At 38.4% G+C, this 21,243-nt stretch overlaps 1 protein-coding gene and 1 pseudogene across 43 annotated transcripts in view; one reads left to right on the top strand and one right to left on the bottom strand.

Moving 5' to 3' along the window:
* Nucleotides 1-1,283: 1,283 nt before the first annotated feature.
* Nucleotides 1,284-21,243, top strand: part of ABI2 (abl interactor 2) — a 115,810-nt gene continuing 95,850 nt past the window's right edge. For 42 of the 43 annotated variants that reach the window (XM_058708440.1, XM_058708422.1, XM_058708403.1 and 39 more), the window contains exon 1: nt 1,284-1,553. In XM_058708440.1, coding sequence (XP_058564423.1) covers nt 1,437-1,553 — 117 coding nt within the window. In that variant the 5' untranslated portion in view covers nt 1,284-1,436. Of the gene's footprint in view, nt 1,554-1,573; nt 1,593-21,243 lie in introns of those variants that run through there. The other variant, XM_058708184.1, reaches the window with a different exon arrangement.
* On the bottom strand, nt 7,495-8,122 carry LOC131493713 (large ribosomal subunit protein eL30-like; annotated as a pseudogene).

Below are 21,243 nucleotides of genomic sequence, written 5' to 3'. Positions count from 1 at the left end.
TTCCACATTGAAAATTCAAAATAACTTGCTAATGTCTATATCATACACCCAATATAATAACACCAGAGATTGCTCCAAAAATTTGGAATGGCATAACATTCAAATGATTTTTCAAGGAAGTATAATATAGTTTGCCCCAGCATCTGGGAAAAAAAGGTGGCGGGGAATCACTGTAGAAGGACAAAGATATCACAAAAAGCAAGAACGAGACCTGAAATAATGGATCCTGTTCTAAACTGCAAATGTAGTCAACCTTGATTTACCACAGTATAAATTAAGGTCATGGGCAACTCAGCAGTTGTCTAATATTTTAGGTTTTTAAAATTTTAGGTTTTTTAAAAGATTACATTGTGTAGAGTAGTCAAGATTTAGGAAAACATACAGTATGTGGGGAACAAGAACAGAGTAACTCTGAAAATCAAAATGATCTACCTTGAATTTTTGTAGCATTTAACGTTTTTCAAAGTGCTTTCACATATACTATTATTTTATCCATGTAGCAGTCATGTGAGTAAGAAAATTATCAGCAAAACCATTTTCAGAACTTTAAATACTGGATCCACGAAGAAAAAAGGCGTGGAACTGAACCAGAGAAATGACAGAAAAGGATGTCAGTGAGGAAGAGAATCATGGAGAGGGCAAGCACAAAAAGCTGAGGTCCAGGCGACAGGGAATTGAGAGCCGAACGGAGACTAACCTGGCCGGGTGGGGGTGGGGGCGATAGCTTTAGTGGGCAAATAAGCGCAAAAAAGCCTGGGTGCAGGAAATACGGGATTATGAAACTGGAATTTACTTATCTGTACCAAAGAGGATGGATAAGGTCAAAGAAGAAGAGAAAAATGGAAAGCAAGGCGCATTTAAAGCTGCACGGAACTTTTGTGGGCTGCTATCCTTCAGTCCAATGACCACGGAGTTCGGCCTCAGGTTGAGAATAACGCGAAGGGGAGTCGAAGAGGGCGCGGGCGGGAAGACAGCAGAGCCGGGTAGCGCGTTCACTCGGACCAACAAAAGCCGCCGGAGACACTTAGCGAGCCACGCAACTTGCGGGGGCCGAAGGGTTAACCGCGCGCCCGACTCCCGCGCGCTTCCCGGCCCCCACTCCCGCGGTCGCTAGGAAACGCCGAAAGTGGGGGAGGGGCGGGCGGCGCGGCGGAGGGTGGGAATCTTTTTCGGGCGCCCGGGGGCGGAGGGAGGGGAGCGCGCGTGCGCGCGCCCGTCCGTCCGTCGCCGCGGTGACCGTCCTCGGAGTCCGTCGGCTCGCGCCCCGCCCCCGTTCTGTTGCCCCCTCCCCTGTCGCGCGCGGGGGGTGTTTCTCGCTCCTCGCGAGTTGCCGCCGCCGCGGTCGCCGCTGCTCCTCCTCTCCCAGTCTTGGGTTTCCCAGGCACTGCTGCCGCCGCTACCTCTGCGGTCTGTATGAGGAGGAGGAGGATGTGAAGATGGCGGAGCTGCAGATGCTGCTGGAGGAGGAAATCCCGGGGGGCCGCCGGGCCCTCTTCGACAGTTACACGAATCTGGAACGGGTGGCAGACTACTGCGAGAACAACTACATCCAGGTGTGAAGCATGTCCCGGCCTGGGCGCGTCGGGCCTCTGGTGGGCAGCGCGTGGGGGATCCCCGGGCCGGGGGCCGCGCTTGGGGGCGCAGGGCGCGCGGGGCTGGGGCCGCGGCGGGGACCCAGCCCAGCTAAGCCCTCGAGGGCGGAGGAGGGGGAGAATAGGGTGGGAGCTGGGTCTGGTGAATTGGTGAGAAACCTCCGGCTGGAGGAAATTGTAGCTTTAAAACATTTTAAAAAGCCATGAATCAGTCCTCGTTGCGGTGTATGTGTCGTGTCCCCGCCTCTTCGCTTCTTCTGCCCTCGGCCGCCCCCGCACTCGGTACCCGTCAGTGTTCGGGATGGCGGTGGAGGCGGAGAGTGTTTTTTTCTATTTGACAGAATCCTGCTCCCCCATATGGCAGGGGTGTGGGGGGGATTGATGGATCACCCCCTCCCCCAAGCTCTGGAGGATTTTTAAGGGGCTATGTTGTTGCAAAGTAAAGTGCCTCAGTTTTATATTCATGTAAATGCCTCAAGAGACTGGTATTTTTGTTTATTTTTTAGTTTCTAACCGGGGTTACTGTAGAAGAGCAGTTGTCTGTTGGAAGTTATTGCCATTTTCCTCCTTATGGAGAATGAGAAGCTGCATGATAATGAGCACCACCCCCCCTTCCCTCGACAATCCCGTTAGAATAGTTAATTTTCCTGTGGGAAAAAGAATTATAAGTATTTTTCAGCAAGGATTAGGAAATGATCCTCATGATTTAATTTTTCCCGAGATGGTTGGTTTGGTACAGAGACTCAGTGGTAACGCTGTGTGTATGTGTATGGAGGTGGGGTGTGTTGGGTGAGAGGAGATCCAGCTGCGCCTGGATACAGCAAAAGATTCTGTGGATTTAAAAAAAAAATCCTTCTTGAAAAATTATTTGAAAGGGTAGGTTAAAACAAACAGTTTGCAAATTAAGCGTCTTTTGTTTCTTTGTGGCTTATTCTGGAGTCACAGATTCTACCTCCATTTTTTCCCTTAACGTTTAAATTCTCTTGGGATAAAGGTGGAAATGGAAGAAGTGTGTTAAATTGTTCTTTCACTATGGTCTACTCCCCCCCACCCCCCGCCCCGCTCCCACCTCCATCTCTCCAGGCATCCTTCTTAATATCAGTTATATTGGGAAGCATTCTTTAGTCTTAGTGTAAACTAAAAAAGGTGTTGGAATTTATAGGTTTATAAATTTTGTAAGGATCACGTGGTTAATCAAGGATGTTATTGTGAGATTTTACTAAATTAGGTATATACTTAACTCTATTATCTTGTAGCAACGATTTGTATTGAAGAAGGAACCAGGCATAATCCAAGGCTTTTCCCTCCAAAGAGACTATTGAAACTAGTAGGAACAGAAGAAAATGTGTCTTGGGTCAGAGATTCATGCAAAAAAACACAGTGGTCCATATTTGGAGGGTGCTTCTTAAATACTGAGTGGGATAGAAAAGAGTCAAACATTAAGTTGTTCAGTGTTCAACTGCATGTATTCAAAAGTCTTGTATAGCCTGCCACTGTGTAAAGGGTTGATGAAACACACCTAGTGTCTACAGAATTTCATAGTGTAGTTAGTAGGAGAGGCTGATCTGTGAGCAAATGAATTATGTAGTGTGTCAGTTTATACTCTAAGGGACTGAAGGTGGGGAGAAGGCCAGGAGGAAGACATGCTATTCTTAAGGAATTCGCTGTCTCTAGGAGAGGCAAATCTAAAGGACTGAAGTGGTAATTCCATTGACTGCAGCATATTATGGGAGTTATAGGTCAGAAGAGAAACTGAGAATAGAAAAGTGATTGGGTAACGGTTATTACCAGTAATAAAAAAATAGACAGATTTGTCTCTCTTTGGAACATAATTTTTATTATAATTTGAAGGTATAGTTTTTCTTAGATTACAATTGATACATAAAGGTAAAGTACATGGATTAATAAACTGAGAGGTTAAAGGGATTAAGGGTTGTCATCTTTTTAAATATTTTATACTATTCTTTTAGTTGAGAGAAGAACATTACTGTCACCATTATCTGTTTTAGCGATAGGACTAATAATTTAGTGTGGTTTTTTTTAAATGCATAGTATAGCTATTGATTAATGGAATTAGATTTAAAAATATTTTTTCAGTTTAACATCTAAAATAGATTTTACATGTTAGATTAGATTTTACCTCTTAGGTTATCATCTCTTTTATGTGGGTATAATATTGGTGTTTTTCTCTTACGAGATGACAGCTCTTACATGATTTGTTTGTAGTAAAGTTGATAAATGGAACATGCTGATAGTGGATTTGTGCTGACCTAGCTGTACATTTGACCCAACTGGCTCTCCTTGTGACCAAAGAACTGACCAGCAGGGGTTTTGATGCTGCCTCTGACCCTGTAGAAAATGAAAATTAATTGGTTGTATATGATCACATAGTCAGTTTAGCCTTGTTTTAGCATCATATCCTAACTACTAGCTCAAGTTAACTAACCCAACACTTTATTTTGTGGAAATGTAATTTTTGCCAGTAAAGTAGAAAAAGATAAATCTATTGAATCATGTGTAACAAAGGGTAAGGGTCTTTGTTCAGTGTTCTTAAGTAGCTGGTTTTAAGCATAGGAATAGCCACATAACTAAGAGAAATAAGAATGCTCTAAATGTGGATTATATTTAGTGTGGAAACTGAACAAAGGAAGGAAAATGATTTTGCTATCCTTCTGGAAACAACTGTATCGTGTTTAAATTGTTCCTAATAAAAATATCTTTCAGATATATTATCAGCATTAGGAGTGACCAGATACTGCCTGTGTTAACACCCACAATCTATAGGTAGAACAGCATTGTAGACAGTGGTTTTCCAGGATACTAATGCAGTTAATGTTAGAAAGTTAAAAATCATCTTCAGTAAAAATTTAGATGGTTTTTGTTTTATTATTTCAACCTCTAGAGAAAAAGTGACAGTAAAAATATTTTTTCTAAAATGTGATGCTAAGAGGCACCTGGGTGGCTCAGTTGCCTAAGCGTCTCTTGATTTCTGCTCAGGTCATAATCTCAGTTTTGGGAGTTCAAGCCCTGTGTCGGGCTCTTTGCTGACAGTAAAGGAGCCTGATTGTGATTCTCTCTCTCTCTTTCTCTCTCTCTCTCTCTCTCTCCCCCCCCCCCCCCGTCTCTCTCTCAATCTCTCTCTCTCCCTCTCTCTCTACTCATCCCCCACTCATGCTCTCCCTGTCTCAAAATAAATAAACTTAAAATTTTTTAAAAATTTGATGAAAAAAATTACAACTAAAATTGCTGATATTTCCTGATTGATTTTAATTCTTGTCTGTGAAAAAGGACTTAGTAATTGTTAAGGACTTTTGTAAAGATACATGTAGGACCTGTGTTCTTTTTTTCATTTATTAATATAAACATTGATACCTAATCTAAAAAGTTTCCAGAAATTTTAAACAATGTTTTGATTGACTTGGAATCTACATTTTTACAAATAGAAGAATTTTATTTTATTACTATTTTTTATTTATTTTGGAAAGAGAGCGTGAGTGGGGGAGGGGCAGAGAGAGAGGGAGACAGAATTTGAAGCAGGCTCCAAGCTCTGAGCTGTCAGCAAAGACCTGACTTGGGGCTCGAACTCCTGAACCGTGAGATCACGACCTGAGCTGAAGTTGGACACTTAATTGACTGAGCCACCAGGTGCCCCAAAAGAGTTTTATAATAGTAGGAGTTGCTTTAATATTTGGTAGATGAAATAAATTTATAGTTGTTACTTTCCTAGAGTAACTCTGAAAAACCAACTTATTATTAACATTTTTCCTTTCGTTAGATAAAATAGTTAATTGGTTTTTTTGTTTTGTTTTGTTTTTTTTTTTAGTTTTTTTTGTTTGTTTGTTTGTTTTTTAGATACATAGTAAAATCCCGTTGTCCATTATTTGGAGTAAGAGCAAAATCATCCAGTAACATGGTTTTGCTCAGAAGAACAGAAATTAAAAATGTACCTAAAGGTACCTAAAGGTGCCTGGCTGGCTTAGTCCATAAAGCATGCAACTCTTGATCTCAGGGTCATGAGTTTAGGCCTCATGTTGGATGTAGAGCTTGCTTGAAAAGATAATAAAATAAAAAATACTTTATAAAAAATTTTTACAAAATGTGCCTTAAATTTTATGTGAAATATATATATTTTTTGTTTTTGAGTAATAGAGATGTCATTAATGACTTCTGTTTTTTGTCTTTTTTAAACATTTTTTTTTTAAAGTTTATTTATTTACCTTGCGAGAGTGAGAGAGTGTGTTCTGGGAGGAGTGGAGTGGAAAGGAGAGAGAGAATCTCAAGCATGCTCCATGCTGTCAGGGCAGAGCTCAACTCTGGGCTCCACCCCCCATGAACCATAAGATCATGACCTGAACTGAAATTGAGACTCTGATGCTTAACCGACTGAGCCACCCAGGTGCCCTCGTTTTTTGTCTTTATCAAAAAGGATACTCCCAGAATTCATTAAAAATTGCATGAAAAGTTTATAAGGAGTTACAGTTTATTTATAATGCTAAGACATTTGTTTAACTTGACACAATACCTTCTGAGTGTACAGTCTTCTAGTCCTATGGCATTGTTTTCAAGTTTTGAAGGAGATTTTGTTATAATACAAAAAAATCTGATACATATAGTTCTTAATTTCTAAATATTCAAACTATTGTATTTACATTAATTTTCTATTGCTGTTGTGACAAATTGCTACAAATTTAGCAGTTTAAAACAACACAAACTTACCATTTTATAATTCTGGAGATCGTAAGTCTATAGTAGGCCACAGAATTGGGTTCTTTCTGGAGGCTCTGGGGGAGAATCGGTTTCCTTGCCTTTTCCAGCTTTCAGGGACTACCTGCATTCCTTAGCTCATGACCTTCTTTAAAATTCCAAGCCAGCAGTGGCATCACTGCAACCTCAGCTGCTGTTTTCACATCTCTGTCTCTCTGCTTCCATCTTCACTTCCCCCTTCTCCCTCTGCTTCTGTTGTCACATTTTCTTTTCTGACTCTGACCATCTGCCTCTCTTTATAAAGACTCATGTGATTATATGTTGGGCCCATTCTGATAATCTTCCAATCTCAGGATCATTATCACACCTCCAGAATCCCTTTTTGCCGTGTAAGGTAACATATTCACAGGTTCCAGGGATTAGGATGTGGTCATCTTTGCCGGGGGGTGAAGGTTGTGGGGGGGTGGGTGGTGGGGGGAGGAGGGAGGCACTATTCAGTTATAATATTTGAACATAGCTTTTCCTTCCTATATCAGTAATTGGCTGTAACCCTTTTGGCACCTAAGCCCAAAACCTTGGTACTGTCCTTGACTCTTATCTTTTGCATTGGATAACAAATGGCTCTGTCTTCACGTGTCTGGATCTGACTACTACCACCTCTTCTGCTACCAACCTGGACCAAGATATGATTATCACTCAGTTAGATTATAGCAAAAGCCAGAGTGATCTTTTTTAAAAATCTAAATCAGATCATATTCTGTTCAAAATACTGAGATTTTCTGTCTCATTCAGTTTAAGAACTAGAAATTAACATTGCCTACAAGATACAAATGATCTAGCTTTCTAGTCTTGAATCCTCTCCTAATGTAATTCCTCTTCTCTTTTGCTAACTGTGTTTCAGCCACATTGGCCTCTTTTTCTTTTCTTTCTTTTTTAATGTTTTATTTATTTTTGAGAAAGAGAGCACAAGTGGAGGAGGGACAGAGAGAGGGGGGTGGGCAGAGGATCCGAAGTGGGTTCTGTGCCGACAGCAGCAAGCCCAGTGTGGCGCTCAAACTTGCCAACCATGAGGTTGAGCCACCCAGCTTCTCTGGCTCCTTTTCCTTGAACATAACAGGCATAGTTCTGCTTCCACATTTTTTTTTTTAAACAAGCTCTAGCTGTTTTTATTGAAAAATTTTGCATGATTTACTTTTCATTAGTCTGTGCTGTCCATGCTTCTAATGATATCAGAATCACCTGGATCACTGATAGCCAGTATGCATACTCTGTAGTATTTCCCACATACTGTGTCCAGTTCAATATTATTGCCACTGTAGTGGACACCAGTTTTGGCCACTATGATGTAGTGTCTGTTTCACATTTCCTCAGGGGTGGGCAGTTGTTGGCGAAGATGACCAATTTCACTTTGCCATGTCTGATCATTTTCAGAGTATGCTTCTATCCCAGCACATACTTTCCACTTTTCATTATGAGCTGGAGCCTAGAGTTCATCAACTCTAGCGACTTTTTCATCTTCTTTGTGGCCACCATCTTCCTGTCTTAGGTGCAGGATGGCCCCAACTAAGAGCAGACTCCAAGGTTGCTGGGTGCAAGAAAGGTACCTCAAGACTTTTTTTATTTTGCATTTACTGTGCCCTCTACCAGGAGTATTCATCCCCCAGATAGTTGTATCACTGGATCTTTTTACCTTTTTCATGCCTTTGATCAAATGTCAACTTTTAAATTTTTTTAACTTAAAAAATATTACAAAATTGTTTTTTAATTTCAGTGTAATTAACATAGTGTTATATTAGTTTTAGATGTACATTATAGTGATTCCACAATTCTATATATTACTCACTGTTTTCATGGTGAGTGTACTCTTAATCCCCTTCACCTATTTCACCTGAACATCCTCCTGGTAACCATCTGGTAACCATCAGTTCATCCTTTATATTTTAGAGTGGTTTTTTGTTTGCCTTTTTTCCTTTCTTTATTTGCTTTACTTCTTAAATTCACATTTAAGTTAGTGAATTTCACCTGTGAGTGAAATCATATCATATTTATCTTTCTTTGACTGACTTCACTTACCATTATACCATCTAGTGCCACCCATGTTGTTGCAAATAGCAAGAATTTCATTCTTTTTTGTGGCTGAGTAATATTTTATTGGACACAAATACCACATCGTCTCCTTTTTTTAAAACTTGTTCTAATGTTTTTATTTATTTTTGAGAGTCAGAGCACGAGTTGGGGAGGTGCAGAGAGAGAGGGAGACACAGAATGTGAAGCAGGCTCCAGGCTCTGAGCTGTCAGCCCAGAGCCTGATGTGGCGCTTGAACTCACGAATCATGAGATCATGACCTGAGCCACCCAGGTACCCCTTCTTTTTTTTTTCAGTTGAGCTCTATGCCCAGCGAGGGGCTCAAACTCAAAACCCCAACATCAAGGGTTGAATGCTTTAGTGACTGAGCTGGCAAGGTGCTCCATATCATGTTTTCTTTATCCATTCATCCATCAGTGGACACTTGGGTTGCTTTCATGATTTGGCTGTTGTAAGTAATTCTGCAATAAAGATACAGGTACATGTATTTTTTCAAATTAGTGTTTTGTATTCTTTGGGTAAATACCTAGTAGTGGGATTACTGGGTCATGTGGTAATTCTGTTTTTAATTTTTTGAAGAATTTCCATACTGTTTTCCACAGTGGCTGCACCAGTTTATGGTTCCACCAACAGTGCACAAGGGTTCCCTTTTCTCCACACATGTTGTTTCTTGTATTACTGATTGTTGTTATTCTGACAGGTATGAGGTGATTGTGGTTTTGATTTGCATTTCCCTGATGATTAGATCTGGAGCATCTCTTCATGTGTCTATTGGCCATCTGTATATGTCTTATTTGGCAAAATGTCTGTTCACATCAAATGCTTAGTTTTTAATTGGATTATTTTTTTTTTGGATGTTGATTTGTATAAGTTCTTTATATATTTTGGATATTAACCACTTACCAGATATATCAACAGAATACAACATCAGTATACAGAAATCTGTTGCATTTCAATATACCAGTAATGAAGAAGCAGAAAGAAAAATTAAGGAAACAATCCCATATACAATTACACCAAAAATAAAAAATATCTAAGAATAAACTTAACCAAGGAGGTGAAAGACCTGTACACCAAAAACTATAAAACACTGATGAAAGAAACTGAAGATAACACAAACAAATGGAAAGGTATTCCATACTCATGGATTGGAAGAACAAATATTGGTAAATGTCTATACTATTCAAAGCAATCTACAGATTTAATGCAATCCCTATCAAAATACCAACAGCATTTTTCACAGAAGTAGAGCAAACAATCCTAAAATTTATATGGAACCACAAAAGATCCTGAATAGCCAAAGCAATCTTGAAAAAGAAAAACAAAACGAGGTTATCACAATCTCAGATTTCAAGATATACTACAGAGCTGTAGTAACCGAAGTAGTATGGTACTGGCACAAAAATAGACACATAAGTCAATAGAAAACCCAGAAATCAACCCACAATTATATGGTCAATCTTTGACAAAGGAAGCAAAAATATGTAATGGGAAAAAGACAGTCTTGGGACACCTGGGTGGCTCAGTAGGTTAAGCATCTGACACTTGATTTTGGCTCAGGTCATGATCTCACAGTTCACGAGATTGAACCCTGCATCAGATACTGTGCTGACAGCGTGGAGCCTGCTTGGGATTCTCCCTCTCCCTCCCTCCCCCCCTCCACTTTCTCTTTCTCTTTATTTCTCTGCCCTGCCCCCACTCCACTCACACACACTCTCTCTCAAATTAAATAAATACACATCAAAAAAAAAAGGAAAAAGTCTTTTCAACAAATGGTATTGGGAAAACTGGATAGCCACATGCCAAAGAATGAAACTGGGCCATTTTATTTTTTTAATTATTATTTATTTTTGAGACAGAGACAGAGCATGAGCAGGGAAGGGGCAGAGAGAGAGGGAGACACAGAATGTAAAGCAGGCTCCAGGTTCTGAGCAGTCAGCACAGAGCCCAACACGGGGCTTGAACTCACGAACTGTGAGATCATGACCTGAGCCGAAGTCGGACGCTCAACTGATGGAGCCACCCAGGCGCCCCAGGACCATTTTCTTATACCATACACAAAAATAACTCAAAATGGATTAAAGACCTAAATGTGGGAGCTAAAACCATAAAAATCCTAGAAAAGAGCACAGACAGTAATTTTCTGACATTGGCCGCAGCAACATTTTTCTAGATATGTCTCCTAAGACAAGGGAAACAAAAGCAACAACAGCAAAAAGGAGAAAAAAAAAACACAAAAAACTATTGGGAATACATCAAAATAAACAGCTTTTGCACAGCAAAGGAAACAAAACTGAAAAACAGCTTAGTGGATGGGAGAAGATATTTGCAAATGATATATCCAGTAAGTGGTTAGTATCCAAAATATATAACTTATGCAAATCAACATCCAAAAAAGAAATAATCCAATTAAAAACTAAGCAGTTGATGTGAACAGACATTTCTCCAAATAAGACATATACAGATGGCCAGTAGATACATGAAGAGATGCTCCAGATCTAATCATCAGGGAAATGCAAATCAAAACCACAATCACCTCATACCTGTCAGAATAACTAAAATCAGTAACACAAGAATTCATTTATCAGTTCTAGTAGTTTTTGGTGGAGTCTGTAGGGTTTTCTATATATAGTATCCTGTCATCTGCAAATAGACTTTGACTTCTTCTTTACTAATTTGGATGCCTTTTATTTCTTTTTTTTTGCTGATTGCTGTGGCTAGGACTTCCCAGTACCATGTTGAATAAAAGTGGTGAGAGTGGATATCCTTGTCTTGTTACTGAATTTAGGGCAAAAACTCCCAGTTTTTCACAATTGATAATGATGTTAGCTGTGGGTTTTCACATAAGGACTTATTATTTTGAGGTATGTTCCCTTTCAACCTACTTTGTTGGGGGTTTTATGATGAATGGATGTTGCACTTTCCCAAATGCTTTTTCTGCATCTGTTGAAATAATCATAGGTTTTTATCCTTTCTTGTTCATAGGATGTATCTCGTTGATTGATTTGCAAATATTGGACCACCCTGCATCCCAGGAATTAATCTCACTTGATTGTGGTGAATGATTTTTTTAAATGTATTGTTGGATTTGCTTTGCTAATATTTTGTTGAAGATTTTTGCATTTGTGTTCATCAGAGATATTGGCCTGTAATTGTCTTTTGTGTGTGTGTGTCTTTATGTGGTTTTGGTAAATTTGGAAGCTATCATTGCTTTTCTAGCTTTTTTTTTTTTTTTTTGCATAGTTTGAGAAGAATAAGTCTTTCTTTTTTTCTTTCTTTCTTTCTTTCTTTCTTTCTTTCTTTCTTTCTTTCTTTCTTTCTTTCTTTCTTTCTTTCTTTCTTCATTTATATCCAAATTAGTTAACATGTAGTGCAACAGTGATTTCAGGAGTAGATTGCTTAATGCCTTTACCCATTTAGCCCATCCCCCCTCCCACAACTCCAGCAACCCTCTGTTCTCCACATTTAAGAGTCTCTTATGTTTTGTCCCCCTCCCTGTTTTTATATTATTTTTGCTTGTCTTCCCTTGTATTCATCTGTTTTGTCTCTTAAATTCTACATATGAGTGAAGTCATATGATATTTGTCTTTATCTGAGTGATTTTGCTTAGCATAATACCCTCCAGTTCCATCCACGTAGTTGCAAATGGCAAGATTTCATTATTTTTGATTGCTGGGTAATATTCCATTGCATATATAGACCACATCTTCTTAATCCATTCATCTGTCGAGGGACATTTGGGCTCTTTCCATACTTTGGCCATTGTTGATAGTGCTGCTATAAACATGGGGGTGCATGTGTCCCTTTGAAACAGCACACCTGTATCCCTTGGATAAATGCCTAGTAGTGCAATTGCTGGGTCCTAGGGGAGTTCTATTTTTCGTTTTTTGAGGAACCTCCATACTGTTTTCCAGAGTGGCTGCACCAGCTTGCACTGCCACCAACAGTGCAAAAGAGATCCTCTTTGTCCGCATCCTTGCCAACATCTGTTGTTGCCTGAGTTGTTAATGTTAGCCATTCTGACAGGTGTAAGGTGGTTCTCATTGTGGTTTTGATTTGTATTTCCCTGATGATGAGTGATGTTGAGCATTTTTTCATGTGTCGGTTGGCCATCTGGATGTCTTCTTTGGAGAAGTGTCTATTCAGGTCTTTTGCCCATTTCTTCACTGGATTATTTGTTTTTTGGGTGTTGAGTTTGATAAGTTCTTTGTAGATTTTGGATACTAACCCTTTATCTGATAGGTCATTTGCAAATATCTTCTCCCATTCTGTCAGTTGCCTTTGAGTTTTGCTGATTGTTTCCTTCGCTGTGCAGAAAGAAGCTTTTTATTTTGATGAGATGCCAGTAGTTCATTTTTGCTTTTGTTTCCCTTGCTTCCGGAGACGTGTTGAGTAAGAAGTTGCTGCGGGCAAGATCAAAGAGGTTTTTGCCTGCTTTCTCCTCGAGGATTTTGATGGCTTCCTGTCTTCCATTGAGGTCTTTCATCCATTTTGAGTTTATTTTTGTGTATGGTATAAGAAAGTGGTCCAGGTTTATTCTTCTGCATGTCGCTGTCCAGTTTTCCCAGCACCTCTTGCTGAAGAGGCTGTCTTTATTCCATTGGATATTCTTTCCTGCTTTGTCAAAGATTAGTTGGTCATACGTTTGTGGGTCCATTTCTGGATTCTCTATTCTGTTCCATTGATCTGAGTGTTCTTGTGCCAGTACCATACTGTCATGATGATTAGGCTTTGTAGTGTAGCTTGAAGTCTGGGATCGTGATGCCTCCTGCTTTGGTTTCCTTTTTCAAGATTGCTTTGGCTATTCGGGGTCTTTTCTGGTTCCATACAAATTATAGGATCATTTGTTCTAGCTCTGTGAAGAATGCTGGTGTTACTTTGATAGGGATTGCATTGAATATGTAGATTCCTTTGGGTAGTATCGACCGACATTTTAACAATATTTGTTCTTCCTATCCAGGAGCATGGAATCTTTTTCCATTTTTTTGTGTCTTCTTCAATTTCTTTCATAAGCTTTCTATAATTTTCAGTGTATAGATTTTTCACCTCTTTGGTTAGATTTATTCCTAGGTATTTTATTGTCTTTTGTGCCACTGTAAATGGGATAGATTCCTTGATTTCTCTTTCTGTCTCTTCATTGTTGGTACATAGGAATGCAACTGATTTTCTGTGCATTGATTTTATATCCTGCAACTTTGCTATATTCACGAAGCAGTTCTAGTAATTTTTGGTGATATCTTTTGGGTTTTCCATGTACAGTGTCATGTCATCTGCGAGGAGTGAAAGTTTGACCTCCTCCTGGCCAGTTTGGATGCCTTTTATTTCTTTGTGTTGACTGACTGCAGAGGCTAAGACTTCCAATAATATGTTGGATAACAGTGGTGAGAGTGGACATCCCTGTCTTGTTCCTGACCTTAGCGGGAAAGTTCTCCCTTTTTCCCCATTGAGGATGATATTAGCGTTTGGGTCTTCCATATATGGCTTTTATGATCTTGAGGTATGCCCCTTCTATCCCTACTTTCTTGAGGGTTTTTATCAAGAAAGGATGCTGTATTTTGTCAAATGCTTCCTTGCATCTATTGAGAGGATCATGTGGTTCTTGTCCTTTCTCTTATTGATGTGATGAATCATGTTAATTGTTTTGCGGATATTGAACCAGCCCTGCATCCCAGGTATAAATCCCACTTGGTCGTGGTGAATAATTTTTTTAATGTAGTGTTGGATCTGGTTGGCTAATACCTTGTTGAGGATTTCTGCATCCATGTTCATCAGGGAAATTGGTCTGTAGTTCTCCTTTTTAGTGGGGTCTCTGTCTGCTTTTGGAATCAAGGTAATGCTGGCTTCATAGAAAGAGCTTGGAAGTTTTCCTTCCATTTCTATTTTTTGGAACGCCTTCAAGAGAGTAGGTGTTAACTCTTCCTTAAATGTTTGGTAGAATTCCCCTGGAAAGCCATCTGGCCCTGGACTCTTGTTTTTTGGCAGATTTTTGATTACTGATTCGATTTCCTTACTGGTTATGGGTCTGTTCAAATTTGCGATTTCTTCCTGTTTCAGTTTTGGTAGTGTATATGTTTCTAGGAATTTATCCATTTCTTCCAGATTGCCCATTTTATTGGCATATAATTGCTCATAATATTCTCTTATTATGGTTTTTATTCTGGTTGTGTTGGTTGTAATCTCTCCTCTCTCATTCTTGATTTTATTTATTTGGGTCCTTTCCTTTTTCTTCTTGATTAAACTGCCTGGTGGTTTATCAATTTTGTTAATTCTTTCCAAGAACCAGCTTCTGGTTTCATTGATCTTTTCTACTGTTTTTTTTTTTTTTTTTTTTTTTTGGTTTCGATGACATTAACTTCTGCTCTAATGTTTATTATTTCCTGTCTTCTGCTGGTTTTGGGTTTTGTTTGCTGTTCTTTTTCCAGCTCCTTAAGGCTTAAGGTTAGGTTGTGTATCTGAGATCTTTCTTCCTTCTTTAGGAAGGCCTGGATTTCTATATACTTTCCTCTTATGGCCATCTTTGCTGCATCCCAGAGGTTTTGGGTTGTGGTGTTACAATTTTCATTGGCTTCCATGACCTTTTTAATTTCCTCTTTAACTTCTTGGTTGGCCCATTCATTCTTCAGTAGGATGTTCTTTAGTCTCCAAGTATTTTTTACCTTTCCAAATTTTTTCTTGTGGTTGATTTCGAATTCCATAGTGTTGTGGTCTGAAAATATGCATGGTATGATCTTGATCTTTTTGTACTTACTTAGGGCTTATTTGTGTTCCAGTATATGTTCTATTTTGGAGAACGTTTCCTGTGAACAGGAGAAGAATGTATATTCTGCTGCTTTAGGATGAAATGTTCTGAATATATCTGTTAAGTCCATCTGGTCCAGTGTGTCATTCAAAGCCATTGTTTCCTTGTTTTTGATTAGATGATCTGTCCATTGCTGTGAGTGGGGTGTTGAAGTCTCCTACTATTATGGTATTACTACTGATGAGTTTCTTTACGTTTGTGATTAACTGATTTATATATTTGGGTACTCCCACATTAGGCACATAAATGTTTACATTGTTAGGTCTTCTTGGTGGATAGACCCCTTGATTATGATATGATGCCCTTCTACATCTCTTGATACAGTCTTTATTTTAATATCTAGATTGTCTGATATAAGTATGGCTACTCCAGCTTTCTTTTGTTGACCACCACTTGTTTCTTTAAAAAATTTTTTTAATATTTGTTTATTTTTGAGAGAGAGAGACACACACACAGTGTGAGCAGGGGAGAGACAGAAAGAGGAAGGCACAGAATCCAAGACAGGCTTCAGGCTCTGAGTTGTCAGCACAGAGCCTGATGCAGGTCTTGAACTCACCAACCGCGAGATCATGACCTGAGCCAAAGGTGGACACTTAACCGACTGAACCACCTAGGCGCCGCAACACTTGTTGTTTTTTGAGTTTTTGATTTTAGCCATCCTGACAGGTGTGAGGTGATATCTCATTTTGGTTTTGATTTCCATTTCCCTGATATGAGTGATGTTGAGCATCTTCCTGTTTTTTTTTTTTAATATTTTATCTGTTTATTTATTTTTAAATTTATTTATTTATTTTGAGAGAGAGAGAGCACCTGTGTGCATATGTGCACATAAATGGGAGGAACAGAGAGAAAGAGGGTGAAAGAGAATCCATACAGGCTCCAACTGAGCATGGAGGGACTCGATCTCACGACTGTGATATTGTGACCTGAGCTGAAATCAAGAGTTTGATGCTCAACTGACTGAGCCACCCAGTCACCCCTATAATAACTATTTTAGTGACTTTGTTGCTAATTTTAGCATTTGTGCCAATTCTAGTTGGGTTTCAATTGATTTTTGTTCTTATTATCAATCATTTTCCTTTTTTTTTTGTCTGGTAACTTTTGATTGATTACCACTCATTGTGAGTGTTAATTTACGGGATGCTTGATTTTTTTTTTATTTTCCTATAAATGTTCTTGAGGTTTATTCTTTTTAAAAAAATTTTTTAATGTTTATTTTTGAGAGAGAGAGAGAGAGAGAGAGAGACAGAGCGTGAGTGGGAGAGGGGCAGAGAGAGAGAGAGAGAGAGGGAGACACAGAATTGAAACAGGCTCCGGGCTCTGAGCTGTCAGCAGAGTCTGACGCAGGGCTCAAACCCTGAACCAGGAGATCATGGCCCAAGCTAAAGTTGGACACTGAGCCACCCAGGCACCCCTTAAGGTTTATTTTTGAATGCAGTTAGCTTACTTGGAAACCATTTGATCCTTTTGTGTTTTTTATGAAGTTGAAACCATTATGAAAACGATTTCGTGCTTTGTGTGTCTTTTTTTGGTGTGAAGAGTTCTCACTATAGTAATTATTCTAGGGCTAATTATTCCCCACTACTCAGAAAGGAAGACCCTCTAGTGTAACCAGTTCCCCATGAATTGGGAAGCTTTCCATTTTGGCTGAAGGAGCATGCATTATTTCCTATCTTGTGTGAGGACCAGGCATTCTTCTTTATAATCCTCTTGGCTGATTCTCTCCCCACTGTTGGGTAGTTTTCTCCTATGCATGTACTGATCAGTATTTTGCTGAATACTAAAGGGAGACCCTCTGGAACATCTCTGGATTTCTCTGTGTAACACTCTGTTACTTTTAACTTATGAACTGTATTTACCTTGGTCTTCCCAGCTTCTTGCCTCTGTCTACTGAACTCCAACTTTTGCCAATAAATAAGTAAGTAAATAAGTAAGTTAATACCAATAATACCTATTTAAACAGAATTCTTTTCTCCTTCCAATCCAGGATCCAGTTTGGGATTTCTTATTGCAGTTATTTGTCGTGTCATTTTAATCTTTAATCTAGAACAATTCCTTAACTTTTCTATATTTTCATTACGTGGACATTTTTGAAAGGTATATGCCAGTGTTTTGTTGTGTTTTGTTTTGTTTTTGATTGTCCCTCAATTGGTATTTCTCTGAATGTTTCCTTGTGATAACAGTCAGTTTATGCGTTTTTGTATATTTGGCAGGAAATAGTGATAATAAGTTCTCAGCACAGAGCATTATAATTAGGAGAGTATCATTATTGGGGATGTTAAATAAATTTGACTACTTGTTTCAACTGGTGTTTGTCATATTTCTGTTATGTAAAGTTACTTTTTTCCTTTTTTTAATGAGTAATTTTCTCATGTTGATTTTCATATCCATTTATGATTTTTGCTTGAATCATTTATTGTTTTGGTAGTTGTAAAATAATGATTCTATAACTGTCATTCTTGATGTATTCATTTGATATTTGGATGTAGAAATGAATAGGGATTGCATTCCTGCTCTCACTGTGGTTTGTGCTAGCGAGAATAGTGTGGAAACATTAGTTTTTGTGGCAGTGTCGCATTGTCCAGTAACTGGATTCATGAGTATTGAGTGCTAAGATGTGGTACATTTATTTCTTGGATGATGCAATTTACTCGGCATTATGGATTCTAGGTACAGCAGTAATCATATGCCAATTTACTGATCATAGCATAATAAGGTGGTGTGTTTCTCAGATTGAGTTTCAGTGGTTACCTTCTGTTTATTCTCACATCTTTGTGTTAGTGATATATCTGTTCTGGGTGGGGCAATTCTGTAATTTTGTTATGGACATGGTATCTGGTGGTGCATACTAGAACTTATTCCTCTCGTGTTTCCTATTGTTTGGGAAACAATGCCTTGTAGAAATTTCTCAAAGTGAGTGTGGCACTGTTCTCCACTCCACTCCTATATATATTGAAATATAACTGACATGTAACATTGTGTAAGTTTAATGTATACACTTGAATATTTGGTGCATGTATATGTTGTGAAATGATTATCACAATAGGGTCACATCTCTATCATGTCACATACTTGTTTTTGGGGGGGAGCGGCAGTGAGAACATTTAAGATTTACTCTTTTTTAAAGTTATTATTTATTTATTTTGAGAGAGAGAGAGGAGAGAGGGAGGGGCAAAGAGAGAGAGGGGAGAGCGAGTCCCAAGCAGGCTTCACTCTATCAGCGCAGTGCCTGATGTGGGGCTTGATCTCACAAACTGTGAGATTGTGACCTGAGCTGAAATCAGGAGTCAGGTTTAACTGAGCTATCCAGATACCCCAAGATTTACTCTTCTAGCAACCTTCAAGTGTATGATATGGTATTTTAACTGTAGTCACCATGGTGTACATTAGATTGCCAGAACTTATTTCATTTTATAATTAGAAGTTTTTATCATTTGACCCAATATCTTACTATTTCCCCTACCCTGCAGCTTTTTGCAGCCACCATTCTATTCTGTATTTCTACAAGTGTGGCTATTTTAGATTTCACATTTAAGTGAGATCATATAGTATTTATCTTTCTCTAACTTACTTCACTTAGCATAATGCCCTCCAGGCCCACCCATGTTGTTGCAAATGGCAGGAATTCCTTGTTTCTCATGGCTAAATGGTATTCGTGTGTGTGTGTGTGTGTGTGTGTGTGTGTGACATTTTCTTTATCCATTCATCTGTAGATGAACACTTAGATTATTTCCTTATCTTGGCTATTGTGGATAATGCTGCAGTGAACACATGAATACAGATACCTCTTGGAGATAGTAATTTCATTTTCTTTGGGTATATAAAATCCCATTCCTGGGTCATTTGGTAGTTCTATTTTTAACTTTTGAGGAACCTCCATCCTATTTCCATAGTGGATGTACATTCCCATCAACACTTTCTCCACATCTTTTCCAACACTGTTATTTTTTTTCTTTTTGATGATAGCCATTGTAGTAGGTGTGAGGTGCTATGTCGTTGTTGTTTTGATTTGCATTTTCCTGATGATTATGATGTTGAGCATCTCATTGTGTACCTTTTGGCCATTTGTATGTTTTCTTCAGAAAAATGTATATTCAATTTCTCTGCTCATTTTTTTTGCCCAGTTGTTTATATTTTTTTTTAAAGATTCATAATTTATTTTTTTAACTTTTAAAAAAATATTTAATCTTAGAGCACGCGCGCAAGCAGGGGAGGGATAGAGAGAGGGAGACACAGAATCTGAAGCAGGCTCCAGGCTCTGAGCTGTCAGCACAGAGCCCCATGTGGGGCTTGAACTCAAAAACTGCGAGATCATGATCTGAGCTGAAGTTGGTCACTTAACCTACTGAGCCACCTAGGCACCACAATTGTTTGTATTTTTGCTCCTGATTTTTTGCTTTTGATTTGATTACTTACATATTTTGAGTATTAACTCCTTACTGGATATATGATTTACAGATATTTTCTTTAATTCTGTACATTGCCGTTTCATTTTGTTGATGGTTTCTTTTCCTGTGAAGCTTTTATGTTGATGTAGTCTCACTTCTTCATTTTTACTTTTGTTGCTTGTGGTTTTTAGTGTCATATCCAAAAAGATAGTTGTGAAGATCCATGTCAAGGAGCTTTTTCCTTGTGTTTTCTTCTAGGAGTTTTATAATTTCAAGTCTTATATTTAAGTCTTTAATCCATATTGAGTTAATTTTTGTGAGTGGTGTAAGATGGGATCCAATTTCGTTTTTCTATATGTGATTATCCAGTTCTCCCAGCACCATTTATTGAAGTGAGTGTCCTTTACACGTTGAGTATTCTTGGCTCATTTGTCAAATACTGGTTGACTGTAGATGTGAAAATTTATTTTTAGCTCTTGATTCTGTTCCGTTGGAGTGTCTATTTTTATGTCAGTGTCATAATGTTTTGATTATTACAGCTTTGTAATTTAAAGTCAAGAAGTGTGATGCTTTCAGCTTTGATTCTTTTTTCTTAGGTTTGCTTTGGTTCTTTGGGGTCTTATATGATTTTACATGAATTTTAGGATTGTTTTTTCTATTTCTGTGAAAAATATGGCACTATTTCTTATAACTGAATCCTAAGTCATACACCCTTGGTCCCTAAGAGGTTAATATTAAGACATTTGTCAATAGTCTCTGGGTGTGGAGAGAAACTGATGCATAGCAGGTTGTTCTGTGCTACTGTTTATTATTTTTATATTGAGGTATAATTGGCATATAATATTATGTTAGTTTTAGGTATACAACAAAATGCCTTGATATTTTTATATATTGGAAAATTGTTACCACAATAAATCTAGCTAATAACATCCATCACTGTACATAGTTATGGAATTTATTTTTTCTTGTGATAAGAACTTTTAAGATCTATCTAGGCAACTTTCAAGTATATCATACAGTATTATTAACTATGGTCACCATGCCGTACATTCCACTCTTGTAACGTATTTATGTGCTGTTTATTGACTCTAATATCTCTCTTGCCTTTGAATTAGAGTGTAGTAGCATCATTTTTTTTTTTTTTTTCTATATATAAGGCAGAGGTGGAGGAGCATGGTTGAAGGGCCTCTGATGATTTACCTGGCCTGTTGGGACTTCTATCTTGAATATTTATTTACATTTATGATCATGTATGCTTTAATATTTTTCCTTATTATGGACACCTTTTTTTGTAGGTAGAAAAGCATAAATATGAAAAGGGAAATCAGTCTGTAAATAATCGTTTCAGTATTTGTAATTATAAATTATTTCAGAATTGTAGAGAAAATACATAGGTTCTCAAAAGGACTTATTTTGTTAGATTTGAGTTTAATGTTTTCAGGTTTATGTTATCCAGGCATAAATAAGCCAATTAAGAATTTAGATGTATTTCAGGGGTGCCTGGGTGGCTCAGTCGGTTAATCCCCAGACTTCAGCTCAGGTCATGATCTCACAGTTTGTGGGTTTCAGCCCCATGTCAGGCTCTGTGCTGACAGCTCAGAGCCTGGAGCCTGCTTCGGATTCTGCGTCTCCTTCTTTCTCTCTGCCCCTTCTCGGCTCATATTCTCTCTCTCT

Source organism: Neofelis nebulosa, chromosome 2, assembly GCF_028018385.1.
Source record: "Neofelis nebulosa isolate mNeoNeb1 chromosome 2, mNeoNeb1.pri, whole genome shotgun sequence".
In the NCBI taxonomy this organism is placed as follows: domain Eukaryota; kingdom Metazoa; phylum Chordata; class Mammalia; order Carnivora; family Felidae; genus Neofelis; species Neofelis nebulosa.
This window is presented reverse-complemented; position numbering and strand designations above follow the sequence as displayed.